Source organism: Monodon monoceros, unplaced genomic scaffold (genome assembly GCF_005190385.1).
Source record: "Monodon monoceros isolate NGI ecotype Baffin Bay Population unplaced genomic scaffold, NGI_Narwhal_1 Super_Scaffold_8, whole genome shotgun sequence".
In the NCBI taxonomy this organism is placed as follows: Eukaryota; Metazoa; Chordata; class Mammalia; order Artiodactyla; family Monodontidae; genus Monodon; species Monodon monoceros.
The window spans coordinates 32,322,214-32,338,789 of record NW_021703785.1 but is presented as its reverse complement, the minus strand read 5'-3'; the positions used below and the strand labels follow the sequence as shown (position 1 = coordinate 32,338,789).

Sequence of the window (16,576 nt, the reverse complement as noted above, 5' to 3'; positions counted from 1 at the left end):
TAAAAGGATCATACACCATGATCAAGTGGGGTTTACCCCAGGAATGCAAGGATTCACTATTTGCAGATGACGTGATAATATACATAGAGAATCCTAAAGATGCTACCAGAAAACTACTAGAGCTAATCAATGAATTTGGTAAAGTAGCAGGATACAAAATTAATGCACAGAAATCTCTTGCATTCCTATACACTAATGATGAAAAATCTGAAAGAGAAATTAAGGAAACACTCCCTTTTACCACTGCAACAAAAAGAATAAAATACCTAGGAATAAACCTACCTAAGGAGACAAAGACCTGTATGCAGAAAACTATAGCACACTGATGAAAGAAATTAAAGATGATACAAATAGATGGAGAGATACACCATGTTCTTGGATTGGAAGAATCAACATTGTGAAAGTGACTATACTACCCAAAGCAATCTACAGATTCAATGCAATCCCTATAAAACTACCAATGGCATTTTTCACAGAACTAGAACAAAAAATTTCACAATTTGTATAGAAACACAAAAGACCACCAAAAGCCAAAGCAATCTTGAGAAAGAAAAACGGAGCTGGAGGAATCAGGCTCCCTGACTTCAGACTATACTACAAAGCTACAGTAATCAAGACAGTATGGTACTGGAACAAAACCAGAAATATAGATCAGTGGAACTGGATAGAAAGCCCAGAGATAAACCCATGCACATGTGGTCACCTTATTTTTTTTATTTTTATTTTTTTTGTGGTACACGGGCCTCTCACTGTTGTGGCCTCTCCCGTTTGGAGCACAGGCTCCGGACGCGCAGCCTCAGCGGCCATGGCTCACGGGCCTAGCCGCTCTGTGGCATGTGGGATCTTCCTGGACTGGGGCACAAACCCGTGTCCCCTGCATCGGCAGGCGGACTCTCAACCACTGCGCCACCAGGGAAGCCCGTGGTCACCTTATTTTTGATTTAGGAGGCAAGAATATACTATGGAGAAAAGACAGCCTCTACAATAAGTGATGTTGGAAAAACTGGACAGCTACATGTAAAAGAATGAAATTAGAACACTCCCTAACACCATACACAAAAATAACCTCAAAATGGATTAAAGACCTAAATGTAAGGCCAGACACTATCAAAGTCTTAGAAAAAAACATAAGCAGAACACTCTATGACATAAATCACAGCAAGATCCTTTTTGACCCACCTCCTAGAGAAATGGAAATAAAAAGAAAAGTAAACAAATGGGACCTAACTAAACTTAAAAGCTTTTGCACAGCAAAGGAAACCATAAAGACGACGAAAAGACAACCCTCAGAATGAGAGAAAATATTTGCAAATGAAGCAAGTGACAAAGGATTAATCTCCAAAATTTACAAGCAGCTCAAGAGCTCAATATCAAAAAAACAAACAATGCAATCCAAACATGGGCAGAAGACCTAAAAAGACACTTCTCCAAAGAAGATGTACAGATTGCCAATGAACACATGAAAGAATGCTCAACACCAGTAATTATTAGAGAAATGCAAATCAAGACTACAATGAGGTATCACCTCACACCGGTCAGAATGGCCATCATCAAAAAATCTACAAGCAATAAATGCTGGAGAGGGTGTGGAGAAAAGGGAACTCTCTTGCACTGTTGGTGGGAATGTAAATTGATACAGCCACTATGGAGAACAGTATGGAGGTTCCTTAAAAAACTAAACATAGAACTACCATATGACCCAGCAATCCCACTACTGGGCATGTGCCTTGAGAAAACCATAATTCAAAAAGAGTCATGTACCACAATGTTCACTGCAGCTCTATTTACAATAGCCAGGACATGGAAGCAACCTAAGTGTCCACTGACAGATGAATGGATAAAGAAGATGTGGCACATATATACAATGGAATATTACTCAGGCATAAAAGGAAACGAAATTGAGTTATTTGTAGTGAGGTGGTTGTACCTAGAGTCTGTCATACAGAGTGAAGTAAGTCAGAAAGAAAAACAAATACCGTATGCTAACACATATATATGCAATCTAAAAAAGAAAAAATGGTTATCAAGAACCTAGGGGCAGGACAGGAATAAAGACGCAGATGTGGAGAATGGACTTGAGGACACAGGGAGGGGGAAGGGTAAACTGGGATGAAGTGAGAGAGTAGCAGTGGCATATATACACTACCAAATGTAAAACAGATAGTGGTAAGTAGCTGCAGAGCACAGAGAGATCAGCTCAGTGCTCTGTGACCACCTAGAGGGGTGGGCTAGGGAGGGTGGGAGGGAGACGCAAGAGAGAGGAGATATGGGGATATATGTATATGTATGGCTGATTCACTTTGTTATAAAGCAGAAACTAACACACCATTGTAAAGCAATTATACTTCAATAAAGATGTTAAAAAAAAAAATACCAGGTGATTGCAGAAAACTGCACCTAGCTGAACCAAGCTGAATCCACACGCGCACACACAAACACACTCTCAAACATCTATCAGTTACTTCAGATCACTGTGTTTTACGAGCCACAGCACTTCATCTGGTGTAACAACTTTCTGTTCAAATTTAGATAACCCTCTTTTCACCGCTTCATGAAGTTTCTGAGTGTGTCCCTAACCACATTCTCCCTAAGCTCTGTGGGTTTCACCGCTTCATGAAGTTTCTGAGTGTGTCCCTAACCACATTTTCCCTAAGCTCTGTGGGTTTCATTATATAATTTTGCATGGCACAGTGACTTTGAGGAACACACATGTGTTACAATAGAATCAACTGTAATTTCACCATATCCTACACTAACCCTACCACAGTGCATAATCAAATACTGTGAATCACCAATGTTGGATTACTCCTTGTTTCTTCTTCTAGACCAAAACAACTATGTGATAAAGGGAGTGTTCTTTTTGTGATCTCCAGTATGGTAGTCACTAGGCACAAGTAGCTCCTGGTTGCTTGAAAGTTGACTAGTACAACTGAGAAACTGAAGTTTTAACCTGAATTAAATTTAAACAGCCGCATGCACCTAGTGGCTACTTATTAGACAGGATAATCCTAAATCTGTATTCTAAAAATCAAGCCCAGCTTTTATTTTCTCACTTCCATTTAGTTTTGTAAAGTAGCTGGTTGAAGACAAGCAGGGATGGAGAAAATGCTGTAAAGACTGGATGTACGTACAATGTTCTATTACATAAAACCTATTTTTATATCAATAGTATCTACCATTTACATTTACCATAGCTGTTTGCCAGGCACTGAGATAAGAATTTTATTAACACAACTGTTATCACCTCATTCAACCCTAATAACAACACTATGAAGTCATTATTGCTAAGCACACTTTACATACAAGGAAATACCAGCTCACAAAGTTTAATGGTTCCCTCTCAAGTCCACTATGGCAGTGATCCCTTTTCTCATCCCTCTGCCTCTAATCTTGCCCTTGATACAATGCATCATCTTACAAATCGAAATTGGAGTAGTCTCCCAAATAAGTAACAATTCTGGTCCTTCTCCTCTGTTCCTCCTAGACACACTCTCATCCACCTTTAATGTCTTTTAGCCTGACAATATAAGGTAGGGAGCCCAGAATCCTATCTGCTAACTTCTCTTCATAGCAGCCTTTTAGGGAGACCTTTATAAGACAGTTTAAAAATTACTAACAGAATAAATTGTTAAGTCCACACTATCTGGCCCCTTGCCTTCCTGTTCTACCTCTTATGACTCCCTCCCTCCTCCTATGGAATTGATGCTACAGCTGTATGCTCTCTCTGCAGTGCCCACCACTTCTTTGTCAAATACCTACTCATCACAAGCCAGCCATGAATTCCTTCATTTATTAATCAAACAGATAGTGCCACCTTGTGCCAGGCCCTACTCGGGTTGCTGAGGATATATCAGTAAAGAGCGCTATTTGAGAATGTCAAGTCTTTAGGACATTTTGATAAGAAGTCTATTAGAGCCACTCTTGTTTATAACCCAACTCCTATTCCAATTCCAGCTTACCCACCGATATTCCAATTTTTAAATTTGGTAACTATGAGCCTAACATCCGGAAGTGGATACATTAATAATTTCACTTTTCAAAAACAAAATAAAACAAACTCAAACATACCCCTTCTTCAGACAAACAAGCAAGACGATCTATGAGTTCAGGGTTAGCAGTTAGGCTTTTTACATATTCTTCACCTGAAAAATAAGTTTTTTGTTCTTGATAAATTCAAATGTGGTTTTTTTTCCTCCTTAGATATGTTTTTTTCCCCTTCTTTTGTTTGTGACAGTACATATGTCAATTTTTTTTGGTGTGGGGGGGAAGCCCTCTGTTGAAGTGGTCACGCCCAAAAGGCAGTGGGTCAAGTATATCTATAAGCTTTCATTGCTAAGCCAATTCCAAGTCTTGATAGGGAAATTAATAGCCACTGGTGGCACAACTCACTTAGCTTAGAAATGCTGAGAAATTTAAAAAAAACACAAAAATATCACATTAAGTTATATAGGACTATGAAAATACCAAATGGTCAAATGAACATCTGATTATGGGCCTGATGATAGTTTTTATATGCATTTGCAAACATGAACTAACAGTCCGGTCTCCATGGAGACTTACAAGTGAAAGCTGGTATCCCTTCTTCTATGGCTTTCTCTTTGTTTTTCCTGTCATTGGTTATGAAGATAACTCGCAGCTGATTCTCTGCCGACATTTTCTTCAAATGTTCATTGTACCACTTTGCTGCTACTCGAATGGCTCTATCATTCCTGTCATTAGAAGTTTCTCCCTGTAATTGTTCTACATAAGTTTCTCTAAGTGTAATAGAAAGGGAAAAAAAAGAAACAAATGGAAAACAACAGAATCAAGCACATGTAAAAAGTCTTAGGACATAAATGCCTAATAATTACTAAACTTAAAGTCAATGGTACATCTTTTTCTCTTAAATGTATTCACATTTATACCTCAGAGTGGAAACAAATAAGATCCCCCTAGTCACGTTTTTAAGACAACAACTTACTTGGAAAAGAAGAAAATCACATTAATGGAGCAATAAAAAAGACTAAAATAAATTTTTTTCACCAAAAGAAAAATTCAAGAGCAGAATTTCTACTTGAGGTTGGGACATTAAAAAAGTAATAGTTTGTTGGAAAAAAACTATACTAAAACTTTGCAGGTCTGATAATGAGGTTGCATTCAAACTGTAGATTAACAGGAATTCCTAAAAGCTATTGATTGTATGATTAGATGATTTGTGATGATATGATTAATGTATAGTTATTAAATACATAATGCACATAAATTATCCATGGTAAACCCTGAATAAATGACAAACACCATCTAGGGACTGAAAGACCAGATACAGATATGATTGTATATTCCTTCTAAGTCTATCCACTCTGAGCAATCAAATGTCAGCATACTTATTTAAATCTGTTCTTCGAAGCTAAATTTAAGTACAATAACAAAATTCAGCACAACAACTTCTACCTACTTCTTAAAAATTATAGGCTCAATTTTAGAATTCTGTACTTATTTATACGGTTTTCAGAATTATTTTATTATTCACCATTAAATACACCTGATAATGCTTTTAAGCTTATCAAAGACACTCATAAATTTTTGAATTGGTTTTAGCATGACTGAGCAACAACCTGACATGAGATTTGCTCGCGTGTCTTAATTCTTCCTGTCAACCCCAGTATTGCTAAGCTCTATTCACTGCACTTAAGCTAACAAAATTGCTAATCTTGGATTAAAAATCCAATGATCATGCTCCACAGAAACTAGGTCTTTGAGCGCTGAAAAACAGTGAAGTTTCTGTTTCTGGATTTCGAGAGGAGACAGAAATAAGAAGTCTACAGGTGCTTTACTGATGTTCTTTATAACAACAGTATTTAAGTGTGGGATATAAGAATAAAGAAGAGAGGGCTTCCCTGGTGGCACAGTGGTTGAGAGTCCGCCTGCCAATGCAGGGGACACGGGTTCGTGCCCCGGTCTAGGAAGATGCCACATGCCGCGGAACGGCTGGGCCCGTGAGCCATGGCCGCTGAGCCCACGTGTCCAGAGCCTGTGCTCCGCAACAGGAGAGGCCACAACGGTGAGAGGCCCGCATACCACACACACAAAAAAAAGAATAAAGAAGAGAAATTAAATATTCTTAATTTGCATATTCCAGTGGGATTTCATTATTACATCTACTGTCTCATCTAGCAGTTCTCAACCAGGGAGTGATTTTCCCCGCCAGGGGACATTTCACAATGTCTGGAGACATTCTGGGTTGTTACAGCTCGGTGGATCGGTGGGGAAGGGGAGGTCTGTTACTGGCATCTAGTGCATATACGCCAGGGATGCGGCTAAACATCCTACAATTCCCAAGACAGCCTTCCCATAACAAAGAATTATCCAGTCCAATATGTAAATAGTGCCAACATTGAGAAACTCTGATCTAATAAAAGTAAACTAGGGACGTCCCTGGTGGCGCAGTGGTTAAGAATCCGCTTGCCAAGGCAGGGGACACGGGTTCGAGCCCTGGTCCAGATCCCACATGCCGCAGAGCAACTAAGCCTGTGTGCCACAACTACTGAGCCTGCGCTCTGGAGCCCGCGTGCCACAACTACTGAAGCCTTGTGCCTAGAGCCACCGCAATGAGAAGCCCGCGCACCACAATGAAGAGTAGCCCCTGCTCACCGCAACTAGAGAAAGCCCACGCGCAGCAATGAAGACCCAATGCAGCCAAAAATAAATAAATAAAATAAATTTATAAGGAAAAAAAAGTAAGCTAGGACTCATCATAAATTATTTCTGTAACATAAGGAACAGGCAATATCATATTTTCTAAGATCACACATTAAGTTCAAACAAAGGTCTTGAATCTGAAACATAAAGAATTCTATTTCTTAACCTTATTGTCGTCAATATGATCAGTTATAAGGTATTAGTTTAACTGTTAAGAGCCCATTAAGAATATATCTGCTTTATATTTTTAAAGCTTTCCTTCACAAACTCCTATATTTTATTAACCTTTGTTGGTTATTCGCTTAATATGGTATACCAGGAACCTAGGCAAATCTCGTCTTCCAAAATCCTATTGCTCGACTCATGCTAAAACCAATTCAAAATGAAAACATTTTGGAAATTAAAGTACCTACCGTAGCCGAGGAGCCAGGAGACTTTGGTTCTGGGTTTGACCCAATCAATGCCTATGTGAACTTAGCAAGGTTTGTAAACTCTGTAAGAACCAAATATTACTCTCAGAAGTATGAAACCTATGGTGTATCTTCTGACGATGTCACAGATTACCACCAGGAACTCTCCCCCCAGTTTAGCTAATTCTATAGTTTCCTGATAATTGACATAATTTCCCCCCTACCTATGATGCTCGTTAGTAAATGTATAGAAATGCTTCTCCTGGTTATTAGTCACATCTCGGATTCGTTTATATACCGGAGCACTCCGATTTCTCACTTCTTGCAGAACTGTTTGTAGCACAATGACATTCCTGATGGCAGGGTCCTCAAGGACATCAATCTTTTAAATAAATAAACAAATAAATAAATAAACGAAGAGTTAATTTTTCCTCTGTTCATTCATAAATTGCTTCTGTTGAACGTGAAACTCTGCCGGTTAAAAAAAAACACTAACCGTACATTAAATAAGGAGCTATTTTGCAAGAGAAAACCCTTCAGGTCCATTAAAAAAGTACACATGTAAATAGGCTAATTACAAAACTTTGTAGAATTAACTTCATTAATAAAGTAATACGTTGGCCCACACAGCTTTCGTTCGTAGGCACTTACAAGCTGCCTGGGGGTCGCAGGCTGGAGGCCACAGAAGCCCAGGTCCCCGACCTCCAGACATTAAAATCTAAGGCAGAAGAGACACCAGGAGTTAGAAAATTGACGTATTTAAAATTCCTATAACTCCAAGAACTCAAAAAAAAAAAAAAAAACCAAAACAGTACATGGAAAAGAACCTCGGCCTGGGGGGGCAGGAGGCATAGGTCCTGACGGGGTTTGCCTCTCCCTAAGTACGTGATGTTGCCCAAGACGCTCCTCCTTGGGGATCAGTCTCCCTATCTCCCTTTCTCCCGGTGGCGCCGCTGTGCCCGCGGTTCGCCCGCCTACCGGCGCACCTGGTGGAGCAGCACGTTGGTGTCAGGCAGCAAGTAGTGCGGCTGTGGGCAGAGGCTGCTGACCCGATCCAGGGGCTGCGGCTCGAGGACCGGCCCCTCGTGCGCACTTCCGCACGCCGCGCATCCAGACGCACCGCAGCCTATGTCGTCTCGCAAGTAGTGCTCGCGCACGATCTTCATCACGCCGCCCGCCCGCGTCTTTTTTAAGAAAGTCCTGGACTTGAGCATCTTGCCTCGCGGCTTGGAATCCCGACCTCAACAGTTCTCTTCCGGCGGAAAATGTCAAGCTTGCAGCCCTGTCGCACAACTACACTTTACCCAGAGGTTTGCTCCTTTCCCCCTCCAGGATATTAGTAAACCCCTCTCGTGGGGAAACCTCGAGACAGCCGTTGGTTGGCTCTCTGAGGGCTGCGAGGATTGGGCGAAAGCGGGTAGATGGGAGGAGCCCGGAGCCATTTCCGCCCGCGAATTGAGCGGGGCCGCCTCCGGACTCCATCTCCCAGCATGCATTGCTTCCCGCGCCAGGGTGGACGCGGGAGGGCTGAGTTCCGGTAGCGTGGGCGTCTGCCTGCTGCAGCTTCCTCACTGTGCGGAAATGGTTATTTTGGTTACGGGTGCTAACGGTCACCGACCTGTGATTTCTCGTTAAGAGACTGCAACTCGAGCTGCTGTCTGGAGACACCTTCAGCTCACCTAAAGTAGCGGCGGTGGCGGCTTCTCTAGCCTGCGACGTGGAGTAATTGAAGCTTTCCAGGTAGCTCACGGCTCGCCCCTACCTTTTTTGCCTGGGACAAGGAATCTTCTGATGCTGCCAAATTCGGGTTTTATTCTTCACGCCGCACGTGTGGGCAGTGCCAGTCCCGGACCCTTTGTATCCCAGGTGATGTTGCCTGTCTTTGATTTCGCCTTTCCTTATCCCTTTCCCTTTAAAAACGAGGGAAGCCGATCCAGTCAGAGTTCTTAGGTTTCCCTTCCACACACCTTTTTTCTAATCGTTCAGTTTAGAAAAACTGGTATCTACAATACCGTAATTTATTATATCGTGTAGTATTAAAACGAGGGAGTTGCTGACATTTTTGTGAAAGGGTAAGGAGTTCGAGGAATTTGTCTTTTACACTCTTGTTTTCATTTTGCTATCTGCAAGTCTATAAAAAAATTTTATCTCACTATTTCCCTTTTAAAAAAAACTGATGCCTCATTGCCTGTAGAATAAATTTCGAACATACTGAAACATTAAAGGTCCTCCACAGTCTTGATTATGTATAAGGGACAACCCTTCTGTGTGTTTGTGTTTGGATTCACTACTCAGATTCTCATGGGCTTGGCCCAGGCTGACTACTACTATGTCCCCCTGTTGTTTTACACTTTCATCACTTCTATACCAACCTTAATACGTGAATGATTTTCCGTTTTTATTACTCCTTTCCAAATCCTTCAAGATTCTAAGTCCTACCTCTGTATAACCTTCCTCTGACCAACTCAGAAGAAACTTCTCTATCTTCAACATGTGCTGCTTTTATTAGTAGTATTCCTGGGTACTAGCGATTTAGGGCTTTATTGTTTATCTCATACATTTCTTTGTTTACTCCAAGTAAGAGTCCTGCCCCCAGGAACTGGGTTTTCTATTCATCAAAAGTATGGGTTCAAAAAAAAAAAAGCATTGTAAAGCAACTATATGCCAAGAAAAATTAATTTTAAAAAAAGTATGTTTTAGAATAAGACTTAATGAGTTTGATTTAATATGTTTGATTTGAGGAGTAACTTAACCAATCTGCCCTAGATTTGGGGTCCTCCAGTTTGCCTAATATTTACTTAGGGAACCCTTAGTATCTCTTTGATATACTTTATGCTTTCCATAGAGAATGTTTGAGTACGTTTAAATCAATATTTTTTAATCTACAGAAAATTGAAATAGAATTGGAGAAGAAAAGTGACCCATAATAATTAAAAATGTCTCGAAAAGTTGCCAAGCCATCAAAAACACTGAACATCTCTAGCTCTCTGGAATCTGAAGATATTAGTTTAGAAACAACAGTTCCTACAGATGATATTTCCTCATCAGAAGAGAGAGACGGTAAAGTCAAAATCACCAAGCAGCTAATTGAACGGAAAGAACTGCTTCATAATATTCAGTTACTGAAAATAGAGCTATCACAGAAAAATATGATGATCGACAATTTGAAGGTTGATTATCTTACAAAGGTAAGATCATGTGTAAATTTGCTATCTGTGTGCTTTATTGTCTTGAAACTGCAGATATGTAAGAATTAAGTTTATGTAATCTGAACTTGAAATGATAAATTTAAAATATCAAGAAAATAATTGTATTTTCTTGCATAGTTTAAAAAAACTGTTTTTAAAAAGAGAAGGGGGGCTTCCCCGGTGGCGCAGTGGTTAAGAATCCACCTGCCAATGCAGGGGACACGGGTTCAAGACCTGGTCCGGGAAGATCCCACATGCCGCAGAGCAGCTAAGCCTGTGCGCCACAACTACTGAGCCTGTGCTCTAGAGCCCGTGAGCCACAACTACTGAAGCCTGCGTACCTAGAGCCCGCACTCCACAACAAGAGAAGCCACCGCAACAAGCCCGCGCACCGCAACTAGAGAAAAACCGCCCACAGCAGTGAAGACCCAAAGCAAAAATAAATAAATAAATTTATTAAATAAATAAGTAAAATAAAAGGAGAAGGGAAGTGAATAATAGTTCTGTGTACCAAATAAAAAGTCTTGAAAGAAGGGGTGACTTAAAGGTGGGCAGGGATGAATTGCTTCTGTAGGCTCAGTTTTTGTTTTTTTTTTCTTTTTTTGCGATACACGGGCCTCTCACTGTTGTGGCCTCTCCCGTTGCGGAGCACAGGCTCCGGACGCACAGGCTCAGCGGCCATGGCTCACGGGTCCAGCCGCTCCACGGCATGTGGGATCTTCCCAGACCGGGGCACGAACCCGTGTCCCCTGCATCGGCAGGTGGACTCTCAACCACTGTGCCACCAGGGAAGCCCCTAGGCTCAGTTTTTTGAATGTACTATGTGTGAGGTATATTTTCTCCAGTGTTTTTTTTCTGGCCAAGTTTTTTCTGCTTCACGGAGAATTAGCCCTGATGTGACTAGTTGGATAGGGAGAATCAAGATCATTATTACATTACTGAATCTGTTTAGTCCTCTAGCATGGAGATTTGGTTTCTTTATATCTTGCTCTTTGATAGTTACTGTGTCATAGTACCAAGTGTAACAAATTCACTTACCCTGTTCTTTAATAAGTGGTATCGATGCCCTAGTCCTTGTTTTTCTGCCTTGTGTGTTTATTTACAGTTACGGAGTGTTTTATGTAAGGCCTGGTAAAGTTGTCGCTAGTTATAAAAAATTTACAGTGATTTCAGAAAGACAGGATAAACATTGTAACTCTTACTACTTCTGTCTTCTGAGAAAGTCTTTTCTTTCCAGTAGTAAACCCTCCATCTTTGCTCTTGATCCCACCTCTTCCTATATCCTCCCCTCCCCATTTTGTTTCAGTTATATTTACCTTCTCTCTTGTTAAGTCAGTCTTGGTTAGTTCTTGCCTATGTATAAGTATCATGCTGCTAGAAAAATTTCTTGACCATGCCTCTCTAGGAAAATGAAATGTCCTAAATCCCAAGGTCTTGATGATGTAAAGAAATCATTTAGGTACATTTAAATATATATATTAGTAGCTAACATTTATTGAGTGCTTATTCTGTGCCAGACCCTGTTCTGTGAGCTTTTTCATGTATTATCTCATTTAAGCCATACAGCTCTTTGAGGTGTAGGAGCTTTTAGGGAGATCTTCTCTGACCTCTCATATTAAATGAATCAATAGAATAAGTTAGACTGATATTTAGTAAGCACACAATAAGTATTAGTCATTGTTGCTGTTATTAACTAAAATAATATTCTCATTTTTTTCACTCTGCTTATTTTCTGTGCCTTACATCTATGCTCATAGGACTACCTGCCTTGTTTGTTGGGTATTTGTCTCTCTTAATAAAGTGTAAGGATCCTGAGGACAGGGACTTCTTTGTAGTCCCTGTTGTATCTCCAGCACTTAGAACTGTCCCTGGCACCTAGTAAGTGCTCAGCTGCTTCTTAACTGAGTGACTTAACCTCATTTTGCTGTTGAAAAAAACAGAACCATAACTGGTTAATAGCTTACCAAGGCCATTCAGATGGAAGTGATGGAGCCTGGTGGGATTAACACCAAGAAGTCTAATGCCTATGCTCCATCCAAGTAAACCTCCTAAGACTTCCTTTTAGGTTCTTTATGAAGTCACCTACCTAGACTAGGTCACTTGGTATTTTATCAGTGTATCCTGTCGTTTCCCATTCTTTTCCCTTAGTCATATTGTTTTTACTCTTCAAATGGACTGCCACAGTGTTACTGGCTCATGTATCTCTATCCTTAAGACCTCCTTCAATGGAAGTCATTGAAGAAGCCTGAGGTAGTATCCCACTTGTTAATCTACCCACTCAGTCAACAAATATTCTATTAAGTGCCAACTGTATACCACATTGAAAATTACATTTTGTTTGGCCACTTTTTAAATTATTTGTTTTCAGCTTGCATTGTGCTTAGTTATAAATAGCTTCTCTCCTTTTTAAAATATAACGTTTACATTATTGGCATGGTGGTTTATTCATGAGAGGCTTTCTGGTATAACAGATCAGAGCTGCAGTTCCAGACACACACAGTTTGAGTTTGAATCCCAGCCCTTATAGTTACCTTGAGCAAATTCCTTAAGTTTTTTTTCCCTGATTTCCTGTAAAATAAGAATAATCATAGTTTTTACTTCATGGAGTTGTTGGAGGATTAAATTAATCAAGGCACATAAGCTCTTAGATGCCTGGTATATAATAAATAATAGTAGTTATATTTATTCAGCACTGTATATTATTATTATTGTATCCCATGGTGCTTAGTATAGTTTTTTACTTTTGTGGTTTTCTGGTTGGGCTGAAAATGTAGAAGATTAAGTTAGTCATATTCCTGAGCTTATAACACACAGTCATCATTGATCCTTGCAAGATCACTTCTTATTTTGTACATTTATTCTTTTTATTCCCATAATTCATTTCTCTTCCTCCCTTTCTCTATGTTTATTTTTTCCTTTTAACATTTATTCTTTAAAAAAAATTATTGAGGTACAGTCAATTTACAGTATTATATAAGTTTCAAGTGTACAACATAGTGATTCACAATTTTTAAAGGTTATACTCAACTTATGGTTATTATAAACATTTATCTTGAACACGAGTATTTTTCTTATTTTTTACCTTTACATAAATCTGAATTGCATGTTTTGTTTTAGATTTTATTTCTTTTATAGTTTTCCCTTTCAACTCAGTGTGGTTTTTAAGATCCTTCATGTTACCACGTGCAAGTCTAGTCCTTTGCTTCCAGCAGCTACACAGTTCAGGTGTGTGTCTTCCCATCCGTCCACCCATTCCCGCAGCGATAGGCACCCAGGGTGCCTCTAGCTCCTTGCCACCACATGCAGCGTGGCCTTCTTTAGACATTCCTCTTCTGGACCTGGTGTGAACATTTCTTTGACATATATACTAAGGAGTGGAATTTCTGGCTCACAGGGTATATGTCTACTTAATTTAAGTGTACTTCCAAATTGCTCTCCAGAGTAGCTGCCTGCTCTACATTCCTGTGTTTTTTGTCTATGAGCACTAGGGTTGTCCTGCTTAGAGACCCCTTGGGGTAATATATTTGCTGTCAAATATGGGAAGAAGTATTATATGGTAGAAGAATTACTCTTCCTTAATTCGTCAAATCCAAGCCACCTGGATTGGAAGACGGACCACTATGTGTATTGCTAGCGTTAAACACTGCCAAGTTAAACTGTTATGTGCTGTAGTTTGTAAGATGCACTCCAGCTTCAGAGATGAAAAATGTGGAAAAGTGTGAGTCTGGGATTGATGAAGAAACAGCATTTTTAGCCACTCATTCATTCTCCAAAGCTTACCAGTACATTGAACATCAGGGATACGAAGATGAAAATGTCACATTCTAGCATTACAAAAATAAATTTCCCTCCCAAGACTATAGCTCCATGATAATGGTTGGAGTGGGAAGCTGGGAAGTGTAAGTCTTTAACTGGACAGATTGTTGTCTCTAATAAAAGCCAGCGTTACCTGAGAAAGAGGGGAAAACTTGATGTTGGGAGACAAGTAACAGTTTTTTCCATTCATCAAGGTCTTTTTTAGTTCGGAAATATGTGAATCTATATAATATAACTTCTCTCCACGCCAGTATGGCAAGGGTACAATGCTTATGTTTATTATAGCTTATTACTGGTGGTACAGTTTATTACTAAGAATGTCTCGACCCATGTTGATTTGACAGAAGCAGGTTGGTCCCAGGAAACTTAAAAAGCATGGATTCCCCCTCCCCACTCAGCTGCTTGCCGACTGAGAGCACTGGGAAGGTGAGCCGCTCAGGCCAAACTTCCTAATCTTAGAGGATTGTTAGCTTTACACTTTTATCCCCACTTATTGCTACCTAAATCGCTTTCCTTATTCCCCTCCTTACTCCTTTCTTCCTCATTCTTCTTGCTTGTCAATTTTTAAATGCCAAAATCTCTCTTGGTTTATCTCTCATTGGAGATCTGTGGGTTCTTTATTGCTTGGAAATGGAGGAGTGAATCTCCCTAGCTTGACTGTCTCTGAGTTGAGGGACTTAATCTAAAAGTCAGTTAAAATTGTAGAAGTTCTAACCCTGGAAAAAACGGAAGTTTCTCCTTGTGGTAACAGTTTTCTTGATTTGCAAAATAGTAATTATGAGGAATGTGGTTATCTTTTGTTGATTTAAGATTTTTATTGAGACATGTTGCCAGGAATATAGCAGTAAATATGACAGAGTCCCTTTTTTATGGAGATCACATTCAAGTGAGAGACATGATCAAACAACAATTAAACAAGATATCTACAAGATATGTGACGTGACATTGCTCAGCAGTGGGAGTTTTCTGCTTTGGATAGGGAGTCAGCAAACTTTCTCTGTAGAGGCCTGGGCCAGACAGTAAATATTTTATGCTTTGCAGGCCACATATGGTCTATCACATATTCTTCCTTCTTTTTTTTTTTTTTTTTCTTTTAGCAACTTTATAAATGTAAAACCTATTCTTAGCTCGTGGATAATCAGGAACAGGACATGGGCTGGATTTGGCCCATCACCATGGTATATTAACCCTTGCTTTAGATTATGTAACAGAGAAGCCATTTGCAGATTTTAGGCGGCTGGAGTGACATGTCCTGATTTTTATTTTCAAAATGTTGGTGAAGTAATTAGACTAAGAGCAGGTAAGGTAGAAGAGGAAGACAGTATTAGGCTATTGCCTTACGTAAGACTCCTAACTTTTTGGCTTCATCACCTGGAGCCGTTTATTGAGAAATAGAAGTCTGGGAGAAAACTGATATAGGAGATAAAGTTTAAGTTCTGTTTTGAATATGTTAAACTTTAAATGTCCACCCATTAGACTCGTAAATAGAATTGTCGCTCTGACTTTAGAGGACAGTCCATGACCAGGGAGTGGGGGGGGGGGGCGCACACACGTAATATACATCAGCATGTAGGTGCCACTTAAAGCTATGGGATTTGATGGCATTACGTGGGGAGAGTAGAGGGCCCCAAACCAAGTCAAGGAGTAGTCAAATATTAGAAATGGGTTAAAAGAAGAAAATCCAGCAAAGGAACCTGAGAACCTTGAGAGGGTCCAGTGAGTTAAGCAGGAAAACCAGGAGGAGTATCACATAAGGTGAAAGAGGATGGAGTGGTCAGCTCTGCCAAATCATGCGTCAAGTAAGATAAATACGCAGAAATAACCATTGGACTGGGCATTATGGATGGGATTCATAACTTTAACGAGAATTGTTACTGGAATAGTGTGGGACAAAAACCATATGGAAGTTGTGCTCTGATGATGAGCACAGAAAATGGTACTGTGGCAGAGGAAGTGGTGGGATCAAGGGAGTGTGATTTGTTGGGTTTTTTAATGGGAGACAAAAACATGTTTGTTTAATGACAGGAATAGTTCAGTAGAGAAGGAGAATTTGATGACGCGAAAGGAATTCACTTGAATATATTAAGGACTGACTGTTAAATTAATCTGCATATTTTAAAAGGTGAACAAGAACTGCCTGGGTTGAAAGGGAAAGAGTAAAGAATTTTTTAAATAGTCTAAGAGTGAACTCAGGTGCATGGAGGCTTAAGAGGGAGCACAGCATATTGGGGAAATGGCAAGCACTTACTTTTGCTGGAACAGAGTTTTCTTTTAAGCGAGGGATGAGAGACATGGTAGGTAAGGGCCAGATCAAGAAAGATTAGTATAGTATGCCATTAGGTTTGGAATTTATTCTGAAGACAGTGAGGACCCTCTGAAGGATTTAAAACTGGGGAAATAAATTTTTGATAGCATTTTTAAAAGATAAGATAAAGGAAGATAGTTTTGGAGATTGACAAAACTGAAAGCAGGGAAACCAGTTAG

General features: G+C 39.9%; 2 protein-coding genes across 16 annotated transcripts in view; one reads left to right on the top strand and one right to left on the bottom strand.

Annotated features, from left to right (window-relative positions):
* The window catches only part of DIS3 (DIS3 homolog, exosome endoribonuclease and 3'-5' exoribonuclease), a 28,790-nt gene extending 20,193 nt beyond the window's left edge, over window positions 1–8,597 (bottom strand). The window contains exons 1-5 of one of the 3 annotated variants that reach the window (XM_029210131.1): window positions 8,075–8,597; window positions 7,740–7,806; window positions 7,313–7,470; window positions 4,561–4,754; window positions 4,069–4,142 (exon numbers count right to left, since the gene is read on the bottom strand). In XM_029210131.1, coding sequence (XP_029065964.1) covers window positions 4,069–4,142; window positions 4,561–4,654 — 168 coding nt within the window. In that variant the 5' untranslated portion in view covers window positions 4,655–4,754; window positions 7,313–7,470; window positions 7,740–7,806; window positions 8,075–8,597. Of the gene's footprint in view, window positions 1–4,068; window positions 4,143–4,560; window positions 4,755–7,091; window positions 7,124–7,312; window positions 7,471–7,739; window positions 7,807–8,074 lie in introns of those variants that run through there. The other 2 variants (XM_029210130.1, XM_029210132.1) reach the window with 2 other exon arrangements.
* A 63-nt stretch (window positions 8,598–8,660) lies between these two features.
* PIBF1 (progesterone immunomodulatory binding factor 1) overlaps window positions 8,661–16,576 on the top strand; it is a 212,218-nt gene continuing 204,302 nt past the window's right edge. For 11 of the 13 annotated variants that reach the window (XR_003791696.1, XR_003791697.1, XR_003791695.1 and 8 more), the window contains exons 1-2: window positions 8,661–8,954; window positions 9,977–10,276. Coding sequence is in view for 8 of the 13 variants with exons in the window: in XM_029209986.1 (XP_029065819.1) it covers window positions 10,025–10,276 (252 nt within the window). In the remaining 5 variants the exon portion in view is untranslated. Of the gene's footprint in view, window positions 8,955–9,976; window positions 10,277–16,576 lie in introns of those variants that run through there. The other 2 variants (XM_029209987.1, XM_029209995.1) reach the window with 2 other exon arrangements.